The sequence below is a fragment of the Pinus tabuliformis genome, chromosome 8 (genome assembly GCF_031772625.1).
Source record: "Pinus tabuliformis cultivar Carrire ecotype Pingquan chromosome 8, CPIR1, whole genome shotgun sequence".
Lineage (NCBI taxonomy): Eukaryota > Viridiplantae > Streptophyta > Pinopsida > Pinales > Pinaceae > Pinus > Pinus tabuliformis.
The window spans coordinates 1,953,624,055-1,953,648,961 of record NC_142294.1 but is presented as its reverse complement, the minus strand read 5'-3'; the positions used below and the strand labels follow the sequence as shown (position 1 = coordinate 1,953,648,961).

The 24,907-nt window shown below is 36.5% G+C and overlaps 1 protein-coding gene across 1 annotated transcript; it reads right to left on the bottom strand.

Annotated features, from left to right (window-relative positions):
- Positions 1–8,410: 8,410 nt before the first annotated feature.
- LOC149244279 (uncharacterized) lies at positions 8,411–9,352 on the bottom strand. Its single transcript, XM_089371493.1, has one exon. It carries the CDS (start codon positions 9,350–9,352, stop codon positions 8,411–8,413), a length of 942 nt encoding a protein of 313 aa, XP_089227619.1.
- Between the last annotated feature and the right edge of the window lie 15,555 nt (positions 9,353–24,907).

The window sequence follows — 24,907 nt, the reverse complement described above, 5'->3', positions numbered from 1 at the left end:
ATGATAGTTGTTGAGTGTTGCAGCTATTTTGTTCCCAGCAAACTGTGGTCCACCGTCTGTGATTATTTCTCTTGGAAGGCCATAACGTACAAATAGATGGAACAAGAACTGTATGACAGAGTCCTCTATAGCTCTTGGCAATGCCTCTGCTTCAACCCACTTGGTGACATATTCTGTTGCCACCAAAATATATGTTTTCTGGTTTGATGATGGGTTAATTGGTCCAACGAAATCAAAAGCCCATCACTCGAATGGTTCGATGACTAGCTGTGGTTTCATAGGCATCTCATCAGACTGACCAGGGCGTCCTGCTCTCTGGCAACCGTCACAGGCTTGGACAAATTTCTTTGCATATTTGAAAATCGTGGGCCAATAACACCCCGTCTGCAGCACTTTATGTCCAGTTCTGCGATCGGTGAAATGTCCACCACATGGTCCATCATGGCAGGCTTTTAAAATGTCAAAGATTTAATCTTCTCAAATACATCTCCTGATATGCATGTTTGCCCCTGTGTGGAACAAATAGCCCCCAATCCAAGAAAATCGAGCACTCAGCTGAACAATCTGTTTCCGCTCATTAGGGGTTAGATGATTTGGTAATTTACCTACTACTAGGTAATTGGCAACATTAGCATATGAGGGTGTTTGAACAGCCACAAAAAACAGATGCTTGTCCGGAAATTGGTCTTCAATTGTTGCTGCATCGATTGGCTTTGGCATTCTTGAGAGAAAATCGGCTACAGGGTTTTCTTTGCGAGGTTGATCCTTGATTGTAATATCAAATTCTTGCAATAAAATCAGCCATCTAGTTATTCTGCCATTTGTGATAGGCTTGTTTGCTAAATATTTTATGGCAGAATGATCTGTGTACAAGATAACATGATATCGAGTAATGTAATGTCTAAACTTATTGACAGCATGTATTACAGCTAGAAATTCTTTTTTAGTAACAATGTTTTTTAATTTAGCAGGGGATAAATTTTGCTGATGTAATAAATTGCATATGGTTTTTTATCCTCTTCCTACCCAAGGACTACTCCAATGGTTGTATCTGAGGCATCAGATGATATCTGAAATGGCAAATCCCAATTTGGTCCTCGAAGGACTAGGGTCGTGGACACAAGCTTCTTTATATCCTGGAAAGCATGTTCACATTTTTCTGTCCAAAGAAAATCAATGTTACCAGTTAGTGCATACAAAGGTGCGGCAATGTGCGAATAATGTTCTATAAATATCCTATAATAACCAGAAAATCCAAGAAAACTGCGTACCTCTATTTGAGTGGTGGGAGTGGGAATAAGCAAAATTATGTAGATTTTGGCTGGGTCTACCTGAATGCCAGTTGCTGAAATATAATGTCCTAGGACAAGTCCTTCGGTCATCATCATATAACATTTTTCGTGGCTTAAACAAAGCCTGGTAGCAATGCAGTGTTGTAGGAATTTTTCTAAGGTATCCAATGCTGGATAGAAATCATCTCCATATGGTGTAAATTCATCCATGTATACTTCAAGTCCTTCATTTATTAAGTCTGCAAAAATGATAAGGATATCCCTTTGGAATGTGGCAAGAGCATTGCATAAGCCAAAAGGTAGAACTCAGTAGGCAAATGTTTCCCAAGGACAAGTAAAAGTAGTTTTGTCTTGGTCTTCAGGGGCAATCTGAATCTGATTGTATCCACTGAAGCCATACAGGAAAGAAAATAATTTCTTTCCTGCCAAAGTGTCTAATACTTGGTCAATGAATGGGAGAGGGAAGTGATCTTTTTGTGTTGCTTTATTTAGCTCTCTGTAGTCCACACAGATTCTCCATTTCCCATTCTTTTTTCGTACCACCACAAGCAGAGAGACCCATTTACTGTCAGAGATAGGATAGATGAAATTGACATCTAAACGTTTTTGAAGTTCGGCTTTTACCACATCTTTTAGATGAGGATTAAGTCTCCTTTGAGATTGATGAACAGGTCTAACATCTTTTTCTATATAAATGTGGTGTGTACATAATTGGGGGTCAATTCCTTTCATATCAGGGTAGTCCCATGCAAATGATTCTTGATATTTCCTTAACAAATGGATGAGCTTCATTTCTTGTTCGGGTGTGAGGTTGGCATTAATATTTAAGGTTTCTCTCGGTTCAATTTCCACAATTTTACTATTTGCAACAGAGGTAACAGGTATTGATTGATCATGTGTATCTTTAAGAGGATCTTCTTCTAATTCGTTGTCGAATGCTGCCTCTATCATGTGACACTTTGTGCGGGATCTGGATTTAGTTTGACTAATAAATTTATTAATGGCATCGTCTTCTGTTTGGTCTTTGAGATCAAGTGCCTCTTGTATAGTTAATGGAGATATAATATTGTCAGTAAGGTATGATACAGGGTGCTTATTAGTTTTGATCATTGTGACACTTGGCAGTGCTGGAGGATATAGAACTAAGTTCTTTATATTTGGTCCTCTGGTTATGGTCATATTTCCTTGCCGACAACCAATATAAGCATTGGAAGTGGCAAGCCAAGGTCTACCTAAAATAAATGGATGTCCATCAAGCCAGGTTTTGGGTTTTATTATCAGAAAATCGGTTGGATATTCCCAGGAATCAACAGAGACCATGACATCATGTACTGTGCCCTCTGGCCTAACCACAGATCGATCAGCCAATTCTAGCAAGGTAGAGGTGGGTTCTACAGATGTAATACCTAGCATTTGGTAAGTAGTGGTTGTTAAGATATTGATTGCAACTCCTAGATCAACTAAGGCATTGGGAAGGGTCTGACCATACATTTGCATAGTTACTATTGGATTTCCTGGATCTTCGTATTTAATGGGCGTTTCTTTTCCTGATAGTAAGTCAGATAGAGTGCCGACTACTTGGACTCTAGGATTATTTGTTATATTCCTCCTTGGTTTCTTGATGCACAAGTCTTTGATAGTTTTTGCGTATATCGGGATGTCTTGAATGGCTTGGAGGAATGGAACTTTTATGTACAAATTTTGTAATTCTCCCAGAATGTCAAAATCAGGATATTGTATAGGTCGAGGTATGATTAATCGTTTTGGGAACGGGGGAGAGGATGTGGTTGCTTGATTATGAGTTTGTTGTTTATTCACATCCTCTTCTTGTGACAGATGTTATCTGGGTAACTGATTTTCAACCTGAACTGTCTTATCTCCCTCGATTTCAATAATACGCCTAGATCTTAGCTGAAGATCATTACACTCCCTCAGATCGGCTCCTACCTCTGGTGTTTCTATGATTTGGACAGATTGGACTGGTCTATTATTTGGATTGGGGTTGGGTTAGGCTAGGAGTCGCGGTCTCATATTAGACTCGGGATTTTGTTGTAAGGCTGGCAGTGTAGGTTGAAGGAGTAGAATGGTTCCTACTAGCTGATGCATCAGCCTCTGCCAGTTTTCCTGCCAGGCTGAAATTTGTGAAGTAGGGGGAGTCCATTGCAGTGGGTATGCGTTACTTTGCCAATATGGTGGAGTATAAGGAAGATTCGGCCAACCAGATTGGCTTGCCTTATTAAGTCACGAGTTTGAGGAAGGAAACGACTGCGGAGACCAGTTTGGAAACAGGGATTGGGATTGACTTTGCCACATATTATATTGTTGAGCATTATATTGCGGAGGCTGAAAAGAAGAAGTTGGGTCTGCAAACATACTAGATTGTCTCGGCTACCACTGACGGCGCTGGTTGAGTAAATATACCGGTTCTGGCTCTTCTTCTGCTTCCTTATATACTGCTTTCAATCCAGGAAGTGAGGGACAACTTTCTGTATGGTGATCTTTTGTGCAGATGGTGCATGTTTGGACTTCATCCAGTGGACACTCCTTATGGCTATGCTTTTTCCTACATTGGGGGCAGAAGATTGCCAAATTCTGTTCTGCCTCCATTTGCTTCTATTTGGCCTGCATAATATCAAGTTGTGTAGTTTTTTTTTTCTGAATCAGACTAATCTATTATATTACAAAAACCTCAAAAATTACAGCAGTATTACACCAAGGTCTTAGCCCTGTAAAACCTGTCGAGTGATTGACAGTTTGCCCAGGTTTAGACAGATCCAAAATTGAACAAGTACAAAAAGTGGGGTGATGACAGACTAACAGAACGACTCATGACAATGCTTACGGCCGACACATAGAACATATGGATCGCTGACACATAGATATTGAAATCTGGACTGAAACCAAACACATATAGATAACGATGAGCGAAAACAGAGATAAGCTTTCCCTTCCCGTCCACTGTGAGCGAGCTGTTGGAGGAATTATTCATCGTCGGTGGTATACGGCTCGTCCTCCGCTTTGCCCCGGAAGTGCTTGGGGTCGTCCGAATCAGAGAGCAAGATCTTCTGAGCCAAATCGCTTGGGCCTGCAAGGGCAGCCTGAGAGTCTGGGGAAGAGCTTTCCTTAATTGGGCGTTGCATATCGATATTAGGCACCTGCATATCAATTGTGGGAACAATCCCTGAAACCGGAGGAGGGTTTCTCTGCGGTGCTTCCACTTGACCTCTATAATTACCACAATGCTCAACAGAAACCGAGACGATGAATGTAGAATTGGCTATAGTGCATGGAATTCTATACCTGACAGCGGGATGCTCTGTATGACCATAATCCATGATTTCGCCATGTCCAGAAGCCCTGCCACGGCCTGCTGTCTGACCTGAGGAGCGGTGCTGATCCGAAGTGACCTCAACTGAGGAGGAAGGCGAGATTGCTGACCTCTGAGCAGAAGCACGACCCCTTGAGCTACCCCGACGGCTGCTCATTCTCAAACGCTCTCGCTGCATTATCAGATTTGCCAAAGAGCAGGAGAGTCCTTGCGCAGTCCCCCACAGAGCCAGAGGATTTTCCAGAACTGCCGCAGCGTGCCCAAACTCTATGAACGAATGCGGGAAAATGACAGAGGCTTCTGGCTTTTGAAGCGCCATCCCACCAAATCGCAGGAGAACCATTAAAACTGAAAGGACGTGAATTAAATTGCGCTGAGGATCAACCGCCGTCAACCTTAATAAACCATATGCCCTGTACTGCATGGCTCGTCCGGGCTGACACTTGCCCATGTGACGAGCCATTGGGCTGCTACGTGGAAGAAGCACCCGCATCCGGGAGGGAGAAGTATTTTTGCACCAAAGAGATGCAGTCCTTTTTGAGTTGATCATCATCTGCCATATCCAGTGAGCCTGAGAAGTATGGTAATAGCTGAGAAACACCTTGGTTAGCCATTCTATCTGCTACCTGATTTGTTGTACGTCTTACATGCTGGAAGGTTATACTTTGGGGATTTTTAAGCTTTTCCTCCAGGGATTCCAATCTACTGAGCAGTCTCCAACTTGTTGCGATCTTGACTGCAGTAGCCCCAGCCTGTATTCTTTTGGCCGCTGCTATGAGGATGAGAGAATCTCCTTCGACTTCGAGCGGGAAGAAGTTCTTTTGTTCTGCTAGACAAATCCCTTCCCAGAGTCCTTCCAGTTCTGCTACATTGTTGGTGTCTTTGCCTATTGAACCATAGTAGATGTGCAGTAATGCTCCTGTATGGCTTCTGAAGACTCCTCCAAATCCTGAAGGCCCAGGATTTCCTTTAGCCGCCCCATCAAAGTTCAGCTTGTATGAGTTGGTTGCTGGTGGGGACCAGGATGACGGGGAGGTCGAGCTGATTTGGGGACGGGGGATGACCTTGGCTAAGGCAGAAAGGTCTAGATTCCATGTTGTCAATATATTACGCTCCTGCTGAGATTCGGGCATGTCTGTATCATACCAGGTTCTTATGGCTAAGGTTTCCTGTATGTTTTTTTTGAAGATGAGCCACAGAGCATCTATTGACCGGTATGTGTTGTTGAAGATTCTGTAATTTCGCTCCTTCCAGAGAATCCAGTATAAAAATCCTGGTATGAGACTCCATAAAGAGTTGAGAAGCTGGCTTTTAAACGGGTTCTTGGTCCATTTCTTGATATTTTCCGTTATATCCTCCATCCTTGGTTCCCTTCTCATGTTGCATTTCTCAACTTTCTCCCAAAGTTGCTTCGCTAGCGGACATGTTTCCATTAAATGACTGATGGTTTCAGAATTGAGATTGCAGTTTGGGCATCTTGATGGCCCAATGAAACCCCGTTTTATCAAATTGTCCCATGTGAGAATGCGTTTTTTACTTAGCAGCCAAAGGAAAGTAGAGATTTTGGGCCATAGCCCAGGAAGCCAAACTTGTCCCCATATTTGATCTTTGTCCACTTGGAGGTCTGAATAGCGCAGTTGATGGGCTTCTTTAGTGGTGAATATGCCTTTGGGTGTGTGACCCCATCTAAGTTTGTCTTGCTGGTTGGAATAACGAATTCTTCGGTATGTGAGTTCCTGATCGATATTGGAATACGTTTCTCCCTGCCAATCCCTCTGCCAGGTGATCGATGGTTTCCATTTTTGGTAGTCATGATGCGTAGATTGTTGCTGGAATTGGTGAACATGTGTGAGGTTCGCTTGCTGCATATGTGTTTGCCAAAGAGGCTTTTGAAATAAATTAGTGAGTTTAGGGATTTGCTGCCACGAATCCTCCCAAAACCTTGCTATCGTGCCTGAGTGGATTTCCCAGAAGCTGTGTTCTTGAATGAAGTTGTTGTGCATCTTTGTAGTGTTCCAGATGGGTGATCCTTGGGTTGTGGAGTTGATTCTAATGAGATCACTCCATTGACTTCCCGGGGCATATTTTGCTTGCCATAATCTAGCCCATGGTGAGTGAGGTTTGGAGATCCAGTTCCACCACATTCGTGCTCCCATTGTACTGTTGCTTTGAAGCGGATCCCGTAATCCTAGTCCTCCCTCTGATTTGATTTTGCAAACTTCTTTCCAATTAACAAGAGCCCATTTTCGATTCAGGCCAGTGGAGCCCCATAGGAAATTGCGTTGAAGGTTGCGAATGGCTTTTAGGACCCATTTTGGTGCTGCCATGATGGAAAAGAGATACAGGGGCATTGCTTGTAAGACCAATTTGATTAATACAAGTCTGCCTGCCATATTTAGAGCACGGAAAGTCCAGGAAGAAAGCTTTGATTCTAGTTTATCAAGGAGAGACCTCCAAGAAGCATGTTTGGTGGCCGAATCAGAGAGGGGAGCTCAAAGGTATTTGGATGGCAAGTGGGAGATGGTGAACCCCAAAATTCTGGCAATGTTCCTTTGCATTGAGGGGGGGCATTGAAGAAGAAGAGTTGATATTTCGAGGCATTAATGGAAGTGCCAGAGGCATCGGAGAAGAGGGAGAGTAAAGATTTGAAAACAGAGGCTTCTTTCGAGGATGGATGTCCGAATAACATGATATCATCTACGAATTGCTGATGGGACAGAGGATTTAGGCCATGAATGGAGATGCCTTTAAGAGCTTGAGAGGAGACAGCGGATTTGAGAAGCCTGCTTAGTCCTTCTGCCATTAACACAAAGAGGAAAGGTGAAAGTGGATCCTCTTTCCTAATGCCGCGAGAGGGACAAAACGGAGATGAGGGAGACCCATTCAGCAAGACAGAGAAGCTAGGAGAGGTGATAAGTTTCATGATCCATCTTGTCCAAGTTGCACTAAAGCCAAAAGCTAAGAGCATTTTATGAATGAAATTCCAACTGAGCTTATCAAAAGCTTTAGAAAGGTCTAGTTTTAGAATCATACCTGGTTTTTTTAGAATCTTTAATGAGTGAATTACCTCATTTGATAGGATTATTCCATCCATAATCTGCGTGCCTTCTACATATCCCGTCTGTTCTGGAGAGATGAGTATGGGAAGGAGCGGTTTGAGCCTGTTCGCGATGACCTTTGAGATAAGTTTGTAGATCACATTGCATAACGCGATTGGTCTATATTTTTCCGGCCTGTTTGGCTCTTCTCCCTTGGGAACCAGTGCTAAGAAGGTGGTATTAAGGGCCAGTAGGATCCAGTGCGTGATTCTGGATTCCTCAATGAGTTCCCAAACCTCAACTTTGATGAGCTCCCAAAATTCATGAAAGAAACTGGCGGTGAATCCATCGGGCCCAGGAGCCTTTCCATCCTTGAGCTGAGCCATGGCTTCTTCAACTTCCTGCAGTGCCGTGGGCTGAAGCAGTTTGTTATTGTGATCCTCAGTTATGATGCGAGGAATGTGCTGTGTGATGGCTCTGATTGCTTCATCCCAGTTGTCTATGGGTTCTTTGAGAATGTCCTTAAAATATCCTGTGAATTCCTTCTCCATGTCTTCATGAGTTTCGATTCTTTCACCTTATTGATTGTTGATGAAGGTAATGTTATTGTGCATTCGCCTTTGGATTGTTGTTTTATGGAAGAATTTTGCATTCTTCTCCCCCTCTTTTAGCCAATTGATTTTGGACTTTTGCCGCCATAGAATTTACTCTTGTTTTCGGCACTCTTCAATTTGGTTCCAGAGTATCTGCTCCTATTGAGTTTGTTCATCTGTTCTGCCTCCTAGAATGAAAGTTTGCTGAAGTACTTGCATTTGCTCCTCCAACCTTTGGCGATTTGCCTGTATATTACCAAAATGTGTGCGATTCCAAACTTTAAGAACTTGTTTCAAGTTTTTCAGTTTTTGTTGGAATTGATACATCTTGGCTCCCTCGGGCGGAATATAGGATGTCCATGCTTTGTTGACCACTGCCTTGAAGTTGGTATTAGTGAGCCAGAAGGCTTCGAATCGAAAAGGTCTATTACAACAGTTACCTGGCCTGGACCATTGTAGCAGAATTGGCCAGTGATCTGATCCGCCTTGGGGAATAATGGAAGCATTGAAGTCCCCTCCCAGGTGGATTGCATTATCAGAGAGGAAGAATCTATCAAGCCTGGAGGAAATATGGTGAATACCTCGACGCTTATTAGTCCAGGTGAAAATTCCATTGGAGGTTGGAATATCCATAAGTTGATTGGTTTGTATGAATTGTCTGAGGCCATTGCTGTCACTATCAAGCCTGATTCGGCCTCCTTGTTTCTCCTCCATGGATTTTATTATGTTGAAGTCACCACCGCCGATCCAGAGGGGAAATTGCCTATTTTCATTGAGGATGGATATTGTTTCCAGAAGGTCCAGTTTTTGCTGAATATTCTGCGGAAAATATACATTAGAGAGATGCCCATGGATATTGGTACCTGTGAGGTGAAAGGATGCTTGGATTAGATGAAGGGTGGCATGGAAGTCATAAAGTGAAATAATCTGCGGGTTCCACAAAATGGCCAGACCGCCTGAGGCTCCAGAGGTGTCGACTGCAATAGAGCTGCTTCCGGCCCAGATCTTGTTTTGAAGTCTTTCAATAGCTTCGTTGCTGCTTTTAGTTTCTTGAAGAAAAACTATGGAAGGTTTTTCTTGCTGAATCAGGTTTTTTATCATTCTATGTTTTGAGGGACTATTGAGTCCTCTCACATTCCAGGAGATGAGTTTCATGTAAACTGAGGTTTAGGTTTATAGAACTTAGTCAACTTAGGGAATCGCCCCGATTCCATAAGTATTTCACCTACTATTATGGTCCGTTCAAGGTCTTTTTTTCTTCCCCTTTTCTTGGTTTCTTTGAGCACCTTTTTTCCGTCCCAGGGGCTACCTCCTTGTATTCCAAAACTTTTATTATGCTGAAGGATAATTTTAGGGGCGAATGTTCGCCCTTTGGCGAAATTAAGGGGTTTTAAATTTTTAGTGGGCGAATATTTTGTATCATAGTACATTTTTACAAATCACCTCAAATAGCCCACCTTATTTTAAGGGAGAGGGTAAAAAAGGTAAATTTAGCCCTTCAAATTAGGACTTACAACCTTCCATTCGCCCATTTTCAAGAATAGGTTTTATTTAAGTGAATCCATTCGCCCATTTTCAAGAATAGGTCTTATTTAAGTGAATCCTATGGGCCAAATACCATATTTATAAAAGAGGTATGGTAAATTAATAAAAATATAAATAAATGAGAGGTATGGTAAATAAATAAAACATTTTTTATATTTACTCCATAAGTCACCTTACATACATGTAAGGGTGTAAACAAATAAAAATATAAGTAAAGTGGAGGTATGGTAAATAAATAAAATGTCTTTTTATACTTACTCAAAAGGTATGGTAAATAAATAAAAATATAAATAAACTAGACGCATCGTAAATAAATAAAACCTCTTTTTATATTTAGTCCATAACCCTCGTTCTATTTATGAAGGCTCAAGAAAGAGGTTTTATTTAAGTGAATCCTATGGGCCAAATACCATATTTGTAAAAGAGGTATGGTAAATTAATAAAAATATAAATAAACGAGAGGTATGGTAAACAAATAAAACATTTTTTTTATATTTACTCCATAAGTCACCTTATATTTAAAAAATGGGTTATATTTAGGTGAAACCTATGGCCAAAATACTATGGGACAAATACCATGTACTAGATTGTTATTAATACCATGCAAAAAACCATTATTAACCCTAATATTAGAATTAATAAAAATAAAAATGGCATATGGTATTGACCCATGGTATTCACCAAAATGGCACATGGTATTGACCCATGGTATTCACTTGGAATGTAGCCTATTTAAATGGGGGAATTAAACCAACATTTAGCCTATGCTAAGATTCACTAGGACTTTACAAAGTTTTATTATTTAGTGAAAGACTCGCCAAGATCTTACAAGATTTTATAATTGAGTAAAATATTCGCCATGCCTGGTGAGAGATTCGCCAAAAAATAATATATACATATTATATTATTGATAAAATCGCCTTCCATTTTTCCTATATATCATGGAGATTCGCCCATTTATTATATTTATAAATTTAGGGGGGGTTCTTAAAATTTTCCCTGATTATGCTGCACTTTGGTTAGGACTCCTTCAATTCTGTCTATCTGCCAAGGGGAAATTGTATTGTATTCCTTTTGCTTGCATGCCGTTTCAAGTTTGAAGATGTCAAGGCCATATAGATTGACATCCACCTGATCTTCCTCCATAACAATGGGAGAGCTCTATTCTTCCTCATCTGCTACTTCTTGTAGACTGAGAGCTAGAGTTGCATCTAGTTCCATATCCGAGTCTTGTTGTTTATCATCCAGTATAGATTTCCCCTGTGAGGAGGATAAGGGACCGAGATCTGAAACCAATTTTGTATTTTCCAAAGAAGGGTTAGGGGTGAGGTGAGAAGAGGCGGGAACTGAAGACTGCATGGGGCCTGAGGGGATGTGGGATGATGAAGGCATAAGAGGCTTCTTAGGGGGGTCAGAGCTGCGCTGATCTTCCATAACTTGCGAGGCGAGAACCGAAAATCGGTTTTGGGAGTCGGCCTTGAATGCATTGTCCGATACTACCTGTCTTTTTTTGGCATGCCTGCGGCGGTTGGGAATTTTGGTATAACCTTCCGAGTCTTTGTCAGAGACATCAGATGTGGCTTTGGACTGCGAATTTAATGGACAGTCTCGGAAAGGTGTCCATGCTCATGACATTTGCCATCGCGAAAGGGGATATGCTCATAATCTAAAGGTTGTATCCATTCAAAGTCATCATGAAAGAGACTTACCGAGTCAGCTAATGCTTTGGTGACGTGCATCTGGACGCAGATCCTGGCATACGAAGTGTATTTGTGGGTTCTTGTTTCAGTCGCAACTTTAATGAAGGTTCCAAGTTTGTTGCCAATATCTGCCAGCGTTTCTTCTTTCCAATATTCCACTGGGAGGGAATACATTCTTATCCAGACTGGAGCCCAACTGAAATCCTCTTTATCGGGGTTGAATCTTGGTTTCCATTCTGTGAGATAGAGACCTGAAGAGTTGAAGAAGTATGGGCTGCCTTCGAATATCCGCGCTTTGTCCTCCAGACAATGAAAGATGGCTGTGAAGAAGCCTTTCGGTCGCAACTGCAGGGTGACTTGTCCTTTGGGCTTCCATTTTGAGGCTATCCAACCTTGTAAGGCCTTTTCAGTAGGCCAGAATCCCAGAAACTTCCCTATTAGTGCATGATCCTCCATGAATTGGATCTCACCGTTGATGCGGTGGCTTGGCAGATCGACCTTGATACGCTCTGCAGCCTTCGGGATACAGGTGGCCGAGGTCGGCTTTGGCTGTGATGACACAACGTTGTGGTGCGCCTCCTTTTCTGCATTTTCCTTTTCATTTTGTGTTGTGGGTATCTCTTCTTCGTTTGTCCTGTGTCCTTCCTGCCCAGCTTCAGGGACTACGCCAGAGGGGTTCAGAGGTCTTTTATGCTGTTCCTTGTTAGAGATTGGAGTAACCAATGGAGGGGAGGTGGAGCTCTCCCCTCCTGTAGACTTTGCCATTGCAGGCTTCCAGTAGGAGTCCGATGGCGGCTAGGGCAAAAGCCCTCAGAGGCGACTAGTGGTTAGGGTTCTGAAATGATTTGCAGTCGGTAGGCGATTTCGACATTCTCCAAATAGCATTTGCTCCTTATCAAGTTGTGTAGTTAGTGTCCCTAGTATATCAGTTTTAAAATTTTCCAATAAATTTCCAATTTCTACAAGCGTTACTCCTTCTATCGAAGTTTTATTATCTCTTACAAACCGATCATGTTCTGCCAGTTTTACTCTTGTAATACCTCTTGAGCTCCTGATACATAAATCAATAATGTCAGCAAAATTTTCTTGATAAATATCTCCTTTTCCCATAATGTTTAATGTTTCAATCCATTGTTCCTTCATGCCCCTTATTAATGTTGTTTTTAACACATTATCAAGTAAAGGTAGTGATGCATAAGGAGATCTTTGTAGATTATACTGGAAACATTCCACATACTCCTCTAATGTTTCGTTTGGTCTAGCTATCATCTAGAATATTTCGTCCTTTAGTTCTCTAGACCTGCAATAGTCCTGATATTTTTTTAGAAAAGATTCTTTCATTTGATCCTAGTTATTTATAACCCCGCCACCTAATCCCATAAACCATTTTAAAGCAGCCCCTTTTAGTGTAGAGGGAAATAGTTTCAGTTTTTGGGGGTCGGTGGTGTAATCATATCCCCTGCATAGTACATCAAATTCAAATAAAAATGCATCGGGTCTTCTGATGTAAGACCGTGGAATGTAGGGATATGTTGAAGAGGGATTGCTTTTATAGGTGCATTTGCTGCAGAATCCACTATGGGGTATTGTAATGTAGATGTTTGAGTGTTTGGCTGGTTCTGAGCCACTGGATCAAATATATGCCAATAACCTTCCGGGATATATAGGAGGGTATTCCTAGGTTGAGAGGGAATGGCTTTAACAGGAATAGTTTTAATAGCACTTCCTCTATCTGGGATAATGAGAGTGCCTAATGTCTGAGGAGATTGAGTTTCTTCAAAGATGATTTTTGCATCACTTCCCTTGTCTGGGTTGTTCAATGGTTGAGTTATCTCGAGAGGAGACCTTGGTTCCTCGGTTTCCTCTGTCTCTCCTCCTCCTTCACAAAGATTACTAAAATTCCCTTCCTGCAATAGTTCTAGAGTAGAATTTTTAATTTCTTGAAAGTCCTGCTCTTCAGTTTGACTATGGACCTCAGCAAAGGCTACAGATGGTGATCTTGTGGCCTAAATGGAACTAGCAGGCTATTTAGAAATAAATTTTCTGGGTCCTACTGAGGGCTGAGATTCTGCTTTCTTGTAGATTTCATCTATGAAGGTTGGTTGGCCAAGGGTCATCAGCCCCTTTGCCTTTTCTAGCTTGGGTAGAGGTTTGGAATTTTTTTCTGGCTTTTTCTGCTTAGTCATGCACTCAACTTAACTACTAAATTCTACTCAAACAAAACAACAACAAATCTATAGGAAAGCGGGCAGAGGAGCAGCGATTTTACATGCTCCACACATAGGTTCTTCCCTTCCGTTTTTAAAACCCAATTCTTCCCTAGCAGGTTCGTACACTACTCCGAAAAAAGAACAAATGGCTACACTCTTTCCCCAGCAATGGTGCCAAAATGTGGAGCTATAAAAAGGGTCTCTTTCACCTCTAATTACCTCACATTAATATATCAATATGGGAATGTTTTTCTATTTCAAAGAGTGTCTCAGTCTGAAGCTATCATTTGCCAGAGTAATGCTAGTAGTACAGTGTTTAGAAATGCAAGAGTAAACGGATGCTTGTCTACAACTTAACTACTTCAAAATATTAAATCACACATTCAAAAGACTAAGAAACTTATTAGTCAAGGGTTTGGTAGCAATAACCCATCCCTTTGGAAACTGATGGAAAAGGAAATCAGAGAACAGATCATGGATCTGGAAGCCGGACAGTAGATGTCAATGCTCACTACAACCTAAGATTGTTCTTCACACCAATACCAAGAAATGGAACGGAAGATAAGAAATGGAACAACAATTAAGAAATAGAACAGTAAATTTGAAATGGAACAGAAAATCCGAAATGGAACAACAGCTAAGAAATAGAACAACAACTAAGTCTCACAAGCAGTAACATCTTAGTCTATCAGATCAAATACATTAATTGTAATCTACAAGAATCAAATGGCAATCTTTCACTCTTAAAGGCGGATTGAATAACACACACCAATGGAACAACACTGATTACTGATAAATTATGGAACAGTGCTTGAAAACCATATACGTACAAAACACACTTAAATACTAATCTGATCCAAGTATCGATCGCAGTTAGAAAGAATGCAACTGCATTTCAAAATAGAACAACATTGTTCATAAATCCAACAATCGCAAAGAACATAACTTCCAAGATGAATTCCATAACATTAATGAACAAGTGCACAGCACAAAGGCTCTGTAATGGAATAGTAACAATATTCTGTAAAGACTAGCAGTATTATATCAACTCCTAAAAGAATAGTAATATGATGCAGAGTCAATACAATAGTTTTGTCTGTAGAAACCTTAATAAATTAAACATAACAAAGCATGTGATGTAAACTTATAAAACACAACAGATTACCAAATAACGTCGATAATCAAACCAAGCATAAACCAAACGTAATAATACAGGAGCAAGTGTCCTCCAGGGCCGGGCCCTTAGCCTCAAGGGTACACCGCTTGAAGTTATTCCAGACTCATCGATGAAATAGTAACCAAGTTTGTATTAATGCATAGATCAGAATTACAATAAACCAGTTCTTAACGAGACTCGATGATCAAAGTTTTGATCTTAAAAGAAATTACATAAAGGCATAACCGTATCTAACTCTCTCCCAAGCTAACAATTCTGCCACTTTTATAAGGGTGACGATGGAGATATTTAAGTGCAGAAATAGATAAAACAGCGATCCCTCAGGATCAAGGATGCTGAGGGATTCACCAAACCGTTAGTCCTTAGTCATTTCTTTTCTCTTCTGCGCTGAGCTAATATCTCCACTTCCTTTCCTGGGCTGATTCGCTTTGATTTTCTTTGCCTTGTTTGCATACGGTCTCCCGTCAAAGGGACAGTGGTTAATCCATCCTTGTCCTTTCCTTTGGAATGACAACTTCTTGTTTTTCCTCCTTCCTGTATAAGGAAATGACAATTGTCAGCGTTTTCATCTTGCATATTAATCTCACATGTTTTATTATAATTCTTTATCATTTTCCTAGTTCATGATGCAAAAGGTTTGTAAGTTCTAATGAAAATATACTGAAATAATCATCAAAAAGATACCTTCTTTAGTACTTCATAGGGAGGACCACCTGTAGATAAAAAAAGTGAGAGCCCATTGTTTTATATATATATAGATATATGTAAATTAATTGAACCAGCAAGGGGCTGGTCCTTTGCATGAATCAGCTCCAATCCTAGATCCTTTTGAATTTCCTACAAAAACTGATCACGTGAGAGTGGCTTATGATAAACTTTAAGCCCATGACCATTTACCACAAAAGAAGTCCTAGCATTATCAATAATACAGATGCAAACTGAGCCGTTATCAAAAACTTCAATTACCTCATATGGTCCTAACCATCTGGTAGAAAATTTACCTTTGAAATGCTTAAACTTACTATCGTATAATAAGGCCTAGTCACCTAGACTAAAGACTTTGTTCTTATTTAATTTATCGTGCCATCGGGCTCTTTGGTTATGTACTAATGCAGTTCAGTGGTAGACATCTTGTCCGATTTCATCTAGCTTCTTCAGTTGCATCAATATTTGCTCTTGAGCCTTGTTTAAATTCATGCCCAATTGAGTAGTTGTTATAAATGTTTTTACCTCAAATTCAATGGGAAAAAGTACTTATTTACCATATACTAGCTCATAGGGAGTATGCTCAATCACATTCCTCCAAGTGATTCGGTAAGTCCAAAGTGCCTCTGGTAACTTTTCCACCCAATCTTTGTGATGTAGTTGAATTGTCTTTGTAAGGATGGATTCCAACACCTTATTCATGGAATCTACTTTCCCATTAGCTTGGGGGTGGTAAGGAGTCAATTTGCGGTGCTTCACTTGATATTTCTCTATAAGTTCCTTAACCAGCTTTGATGTAAATTGGGTGCCCTGGTCAGTGACAATTTCACAAGGGACCCCAAATCTTGTAAAAATGTCCTCGAACAAAAAATCCACTACCGCCTTTTCTGTGGCAACGTACAATTCTTTAGCCTCCACCCACTTGGTGACGTAATCAGTGCATACCAAAATATATTTTTTCTTATTTGACATTAGGGAGATGGGCCCTATGAAGTCCAATGCCCACTTCTCAAAGGGTTCAATAGCAATTTGTAGCTATAGGGGCATTTCATTGGAGGCATAGCCTCCCCATTCTTTGGCAAGTGTCACAACTTAAAACAAACTTCTTGGAGTCCTTGAAGAGCATAGGCCAATAGTATCTGGTGCGGAGAACTTTATATGCCGTCCTCTTATCGACAAATGACCGCCACAAGGCTCATTATGACTGGCATTTAGTATGTCATGCATTTCGTCTTCCTGCACACATCACCTCATAATCAAGTCTGACCCTATATAGAATAGATCTCCCTCAATCCACGAGTAATTAGCACTGTGTTGTACTATATTATGCCTTTCCCAAGCCGACATGTTCTGAGGTAGATTTCATGATACCAAATAATTGGGAACATCAGCAAACCAAGGGGTAATGGTAGAAATGGCAAATAAAGCTTCGTCTGGGAATTCGTTGGGTGCTGGCGTTGGAATGCTTCCCTATGTAAGATTCAACTGAGATAAGAAATCAGCTGCCAAATTATCCCTTCCATGCCTATCAATTATAGTTATATTTAATTCTTGTAGAAGCAACAACCATCTAGTTATCCTACCATTAGTAATTGGTTTATTCATTAAAAATCTAACAGCAAAATGATCCGTGTGGAAAAATGTCTCGTAACCAGTAATATAATCTCTAAACTTTCCTATATCATGTACAACTGCTAACAGTTATTTTTCAGTGACCATATAATTTAATTCAGTAGGAGAGAGATTTTTTCTAACAAAATAAATGGCATAGGGAAATTTATCCTCCCTTTTTCCCAAAACCACTCCCAGTGTGACGTCCGAAGTGTCTGTACAAATGTGAAGAGGTAAGGAACAATTTGGTCCTCTTAGCATCGGAGCTGTGGACAATCTTTCCTTCAGTACCTAAAAATCTTGTTGATAGTCAACATTCCATACAAAGTCAGCATCTTTAGTTAACAATTTAAATAATGGTGCTGCTATTATAGTGAAATTTTCAATGAATCGTCGATAATATCCTTCATGCCCTAGAAAAATTCTTACCTCTTTTTGTGAGCTCGGAATAGGGATACGCGAAATTACCTCGATTTTTGTCGGGTCGACCTGAATTCCTTCAAATGATACATGGTGGCCTAAAACAATCCCCTTAGTTTGCATCATCCTACATTTATCACTATTAAGGGCCAGATCAGCTTCTTGACAATGGATCAATACCTTCTCTAGATTTTCCAAGGGTTGCGGAAAATGATCCCCATAGATTGTGAAGTCATCCATATAGACTTCCACACAGTCATGGATTAGGTCAGAAAAGATAGCAAGCACAACTCTTTGGAAGGTGGCGGGAGCATTACAAAGACCAAAGGGAAGGACTTTATATGCATAAGTACCCCATGGGCATGTGAAGGTGGTATTTTCCTGGTCTTCCTCGGCTATTTGTATTTGATTGTACCTGCTATAAGCATCTAAAAAGGAAAAATATTTCTTACCTGCAAGTGTGTCGAGAACTTGGTCCATAAAAGGCAATGGAAAATAATCGTGTAGTGTGGCCTTGTTTAATTCTCTGTAATTAATGCAGATCTGCCATTTTCCATTCTTCTTTGGGACTACTACTAGAGGTGATACCCACTTGCTATTGGAAATGGGGTAAATGAAATCTACGGCCAAAAGTTTCTGAAGCTCTTCTTTAACGATATCCTTCAATGTTGGGTTCATCCGCCATTGCGACTGCCGAATAGGTCTCATTTCTTCGCTTGTGTAAATATGATGGATGAAAGTGTCTAGATTTATACCTCTCATATCCAAGTAATCCCATGTGAATGCTTCGGTTTGTTCTCGAACCATACTCATCAACTACTACTTTTTTCTGCAGTTAGTCCTATGCCAATATGTAGAATTTTTCCTTCAAATATTTCCACAGGTTCTGTGGTGAGCTCCTGGCTCCCTTCCATGGCTGCAAATGAGGCGAAGACAAATGGATGGCTGGTTTCTTGAAACTCATCACCAAACACATGTTGATAACCATTAAATGAGATGGGATAATTGATGCAAGAACTATCAACTAGAAATTGCTGCAAAACATGCTCATTAAAGTGTTCCTGGAGACCTCTAGACTGATTGAATGTTAATAATGGAAACATGTAGTCTTCATCTCCATAAGGATTTACGAGCCATACTAGTACTTCGACAGCTGTTTGAGCAGGTGTAAAGATGGACAACATTTGATTGTGAGAACCATTTCAAATAATCATTTCCCCATTTCTACATCTAATGACGATGTCCGTAGTTGCCAGCCATGGCCTTCCTAGGACCATGGTGTGTCCAGGTTTAGAGGTTTTTGGAGAAATGACTACAAAGTCTATAGGATATTTCCAGGAGGAAATAGTGACTACTATATCTTCTAAGGATCCTATTGGTTTGACAACAGATTTATCTGCCATTTCGAAAAGGATAGGGGTGGTTTTTAGCCCAGCCAATTGTAGTGATGTCATTGTTTCATAAGTCATTGCATTTGTTGTAGCCCCTAAATCTACAAGAGTATTTGGTAGAAGCACTCTATTTATTTTGATAGTGACAATGGGGTTCTCAGGGTCACTGTATTTGGCAGGCATATCTGAAATCATCCTGGACACTTGACTCATAATTTTGACATTCTAGCTTTTACGCACTTTTCTCACTGGTTTCTTGATGCAGAGATCCTTTACAATTTTAGTGTATAACAATGTAAACTTTGAAACAGGAACTGATACTGTTACCCGTTTCGTAGATGTGGCAAAAAAAAGACCCAATTTTCAAAAGTGGTGATGCAGAATACACATGTTTTTTTTAGAACATGGTTTTTGGAACTTTAATTTTTTAAAATTCTTGTTATGTACATTGCGTTTTAGAATGGTAGTGATTTTCATGCCGATTTAAAAAAGTGGTTATTCTGCATCAGACCCTTTTTTTAAAAAGCCTGTTTTCTTGACTTTAACTTTTCTAATGTATGAAATGTAAACAATTATTTTGTAAATTTAATAATTTTGGAAGTGGTCTTCCTCTTCATAGTTTTTTGTTTTTTTTTGTTTGTTTTTTTTTTTTTTTTTTTTGTAGTGAGGTTTTTATTGATTTGCATATTTAAAGAAGAAGGTCGATATTTTTCATTTTCGATATTTTACATATTTATACATCGTTAATTAAATTTTCAATCCAAATGAAATAATTCTCTCTAAAAAACAAATAAAAAATTATATATAAAAAAAGACAAAAATAAAAAATAAAAAATGTTAAAAAAAATATCTTATAAACCATAAAACAATTTGGAAATAAAAAACAAAATTAATATAGATATATATAAGTCAGTAAAAATTGAGAGAAAAAGAAACATGAACAAAAACTAGGGAAAAAAAATTAAAAAACAAACTAATTAAAAAAAAAAATTAATGAAAAAAATTTAAAAAATAGTAAAATTAATATTTAAAAAAAAAATGTTAAAAAATTTATCTCACAAACAATAAAAGGACTTGGAAAACAAAAAAAAAATTAAAAAATTAATATATATATATATATATATATATATATATATATATTTAAGTAAGTAAAAATAGAGAAATAAAAAAAAAAAAAAAAAAAACATTAGAAAAAACCGGGAAAAAAAAAAATTAAAAACAAACTAGTTTAAAAAAAATTTAGAAATTAATGAAAAAAATTTAAAAATTAATAAAATTAATATTAAAAAAGAACAAAAAAATTTTCAAATTATAAAAAAAAAAAAAACCAAAAAAAGTGTATTTTTTATATAAAAAAAATGTAATTAATTTTTATTAAAAATAGATATTTTGTTTAAAAAAAATCAAAATCTAATTAAAAAAAAAAAAAAAAAAACGTTTTTTATTATCAAAAATAAATTTTACTTTTATTTCTACTTTTTATTTAAAAATAAAACTATTCAACAGATCTTTTATATTTAAAAAAAAAAAAAAATAAACCTATATTTTATATTTTTAAAAAAAATTACTTTAAATATTTTTTTTTAAACAATGTTTTTAAAATGGATTTTTTTTTTTTTTAACAACTATTTTTTTTTTAAACATTGTTTTTTTTGTTATAATTAAGAATAGTTTTTTTTTTAAACCATTTTATTTTTATTTATTTTTTTTAATTTTAAAAAGTATTAAAAAAAATTTAAAATTTTAAAAATGAAATCGTTTTTTTTTTCAAATTAAACATTTTAAAAATTCAAAATTTTTAAATTTTTAAATTTTAAAAATTAAATAAAATTTTAAAAATTAAAATTTAAAAAAAATAAATATCGTTTTTTTTGAATCATTGACCGGGAATCCACAGTTTTATCATTTTTGTACCAACGTTTCAAATCCCAAATGGGATCCATCTTCAGGATATGAGAATGATGATGACAGAAGAGCAGCGGAGAAATAATAAATAGTGATGAGGATAAAACTTTTGGATTAACAAACTGTCGGCTGAAATAATAATTTTTAATTATTTTAATTAATTTTTATTTTTTTATAATTTAATATTAATTTGTTTTTTAAAAAATTTTAAATATATTAATTTGTTTTATTAATATTATATATATAATATTAATATGTTTTAAAAATTAATTTGTTTTAATATATATAATATTAATATGTTTTAAAAATTAATTTGTTTTAATATATAATATTAATTCTAATATGAAATTAATTCCTAAATAATTTAATTAAATTATTAATATTAATTATATTATTAACATATTATTAATATTAATTATATTAATTATATTACTAATATATTATTAATATTAATTATATTAATTATATTATTATTAATTATAATATTATTAATACTAATTATATTAATTATATTATTAATATTAATTTGTTTTAGTATATAATAATAATTCTAATATGAAATTATTTTAATTTTATACCATATGAAATTGATTTTATCCTAGGGAATATTAAATTATTAATATTACTTATATTTATAATATTATTAATATATTATATTATTAATATTAATTATATTAATTACATTATTAATATATTATTAATATTAATTATATTATTATTAATATATTAATTAATATTAATAATATTAATTATATTAATTATATCAATTATTATTATTAATTAATTATTTAATTATATTAATTATATTATTATTAATTATAATAATATTAATATTAATTCTATTAATTGTATTATTAATATTAATTATATTACTAATATTAATTTGTTTTAATATATAATATTAATTCTAATATGAGATTAATATTATACCTAGGTAGATATTAATTCTAATATGAAATTGATTTTAACCTACGGAATAATGATACTAATAGGAAATTAATTTAATATCTAGGGTTAATAAATTCTAGAATTAACCTAAATTATATACCTAGATTTAAATGAAAACAAAGACTGAAGACACAAGAAAGGAGAGGGATAACTTACCTGCTGAGGCTTTTACCAGGGGATGCTTGTGATTTTTATTTCCTTGATGAAGGAAAGCCAGCTACCGCTAATCTCCACGCCATTATCTCTGTTCAGATTATGAGGATGTTTGATAATTTCAATCGCTTCTCTGATCTTTCGTCTCTGATGTTGCTCTTCCCTAACGATAATTGATGCGCTTTCCAGACAAATATGGTGTTTAGAGAGAATTTTTCGGCGAAAATCACAAAGAAAATCATTTGTCGACGCGTTTCGAACCAACCAGTGTGGTTCATCGTCAGGACAAGTTGAAGAACAGATATGGTGTTTTTTTTTTTTTTTTTTTTATTATAAATTTTAAAATTTAAAATTTTGAAAATTAATTTTTTTTTTATTAATTAAAAAAAAAAAAATTGGGTCCCCGCCCGGGGCCGCGCTGCCGGGGGCCGCCCGGCTGCCGGGCGTCGATCCCAGGAATCGACGTCCGGCCGCCGGGCGGCCCGCGGCGGCGCGGAGGGCCTGCACGCAGGCCCTCCGCCCCGGGCCGCGCCGTCGCGGGCCGCCCGGCGGCCGGGCGTCGATTCCGGGCGCCTTCCGGGGCGAAGGGCCTGCACGTCAGGCCCTCCGCCGCGGGCCGCACCGCCACGGGCCGCCCGGCTGCCGTGCGGCCTGCGGCGGCGCGGCCCAGGGCGGGGACCCAAATATATATTTTTTTTAATTAATAAAAAAAAATTAATTTTAAAAATTTTAAATTTTAAAATTTATAATATAAAAAAAATACGATATTTATTTTTTAAATTAATTTTTTTTTTAAATATAAAATATAGCTTTATTTTTTTTTTTAAATATAAAATATCTGTTGAATAGTTTTATTTTTAAATAAAAAGTAGAAATAAAACTAAAATTTGTTTTTAATAATAAAAAACGTTTTTTTTTGTTTTTTTAATTAGATTTTGATTTTTTTTTAAACAAAATATCTATTTTTAATAAAAATTAATTACATTTTTTTTTTTAAAATAAAAAATACACTTTTTTTGGTTTTTTTTTTTTTTTTAATTTGAATTTTATTTTGTTCTTTTTTAATATTAATTTTATTAGTTTTTAAATTTTTTTCATTAATTTCTATTTTTTTTTAAACTAGTTTGTTTTTAATTTTTAATTTTTATTTTTTTTCGGGTTTTTTCTAATGTTTTTTTTTATTTCTCTATTTTTACTTACTTAATATATATATTTTAATTTTTTGTTTTTTTTTTGTTTTCCAAATCCTTTTATGGTTTGTGAGATAATTTTTTTAACATTTTTTATTTTTTTATTTTTGTCTTTTATATATATTTTTATATTTGTTTTTTAAGTAATTAACATTTTAATCTTAATTTTAGTAGCTTATAATTTTTTTTTTAAATTTTCTATTTTTTTTTTGAAATTTAGTTTGTTTTTAATTTTAATTTTTAATTTTTTTGTTTTTTTGTTTTTTTTATTTTCTATTTTCACCCACTAAATTTTTTGTTTCTTTTAAATGTTTTTTTTTTTTTTTTTTTTTTTTTTTTTTTTTCCATATATATTTTATTTTGCCAAATTTTTTTGGTTTACAAGATTACTCATTTTTTCCCCATTTTTTTAAAATATTTTTTTTACTATTTAATTGTTTATAATTTTTTTATTTTTTAGTTCTTATCATTAATTTCATTCTTTTTACATTTTATGATTGATTTTTTTTTTCATTTTTTATTTTCGTTTTATATTTTTCTTTTAATAGATATTTTAATCTATGTTTTGTTTTTTTGGTTTTTTTTTTTTTTTTTTTTTTTTCTGTTTTTTCATTGTTTTAATTTTTTTTTTTTTTTTTTAATTTTATGTTTTCATTATTTTTTTAAATTTAATTTTTTTTCGGGGTCATGATAATTTTATTTTTTTTATTCATGCCATTATTTCGAGATGTTGAAATTTAGCTTTTGAAAAAGAAAAGTCTTCTTCCAGAATCAACCCTTTTCATTTTGAGGGTGTTTTTTGGATAATCTTTTGCGCAAAAAATTGGTTTCACCGGCATTTTTAAAACAGCCGCAAAATTGACACCTAAAAAAAAAACATCGTTCCAGTATGCACACTTTTCGTTTTGAGCACTGTTTTGTGGTTTTTTTGGGGTTTTTGGGCCAGAGTTCCCGTTTTGAGTTTATAGTTCCCGTTTCAAAGTTTACATTGTTGTATATAGGGATGTCTCAGATTGCTTTTAAAAGTTGAATTTTAATATAGAATTTTCTAAGCTCGTTTTCTAGGTCATATTCAAGTAGGACCTCTTCTTTCCTTACTATTAGCCTCTCCAGGTATGGTGGTTCAGTCAACTCTTTTTCTCTTGTTTGTTGGTTTTCATTTTGTGAATGTTTTTTGGATGATGGGGAGGGAACCTCTTCTTGAATAACCACAGTTGATTTCCCTTTATTCGCTATTTTTCTTGACCACAACTGGATTTCGTTCATAAGAATGATCGTGATCATGTATGTAGGAAAGGGCAAGATATCTATGTTTTGCATTGGTTGAGGTGTCCTGTTGTGATTTGGGTTAGGTACAGGTTTTGCAGGCAGCAGTGGAGGGGTATTTGTGGGGGGTGTGCGTTAGTAGGTGTAGGTAATAATTGATGTATAGGAGGTGTTGTGTTGGCAGGCGCTGGTAATAATTGATGCAGAGGAGGTGGTAGTTGTGTAGGTTGTTGATACATGTTAGGGTTATATGCCTGTTGATAAGTTTGCATGGATGGATTATATGAAGTTCTCGACATATTTGGATAAGGCATGTAGAATTGGGGTTGATAGCTGGTAACATAAGGACTCGTTCTCCAATTCTGGTTCCAAGCAGTACCTTGTGGTTGTTGAGCAACCCAAGGGGGGTAGGATGCAGGAAAGGTCCAAGGCTAG

Coding starts and splice junctions, on each gene's coding strand:
- LOC149244279 (XM_089371493.1), bottom strand. CDS start 9,352: ATGATAAAAAACCTGATTCAGCAAGAAAAACCTTCCATAGTTTTTCTT.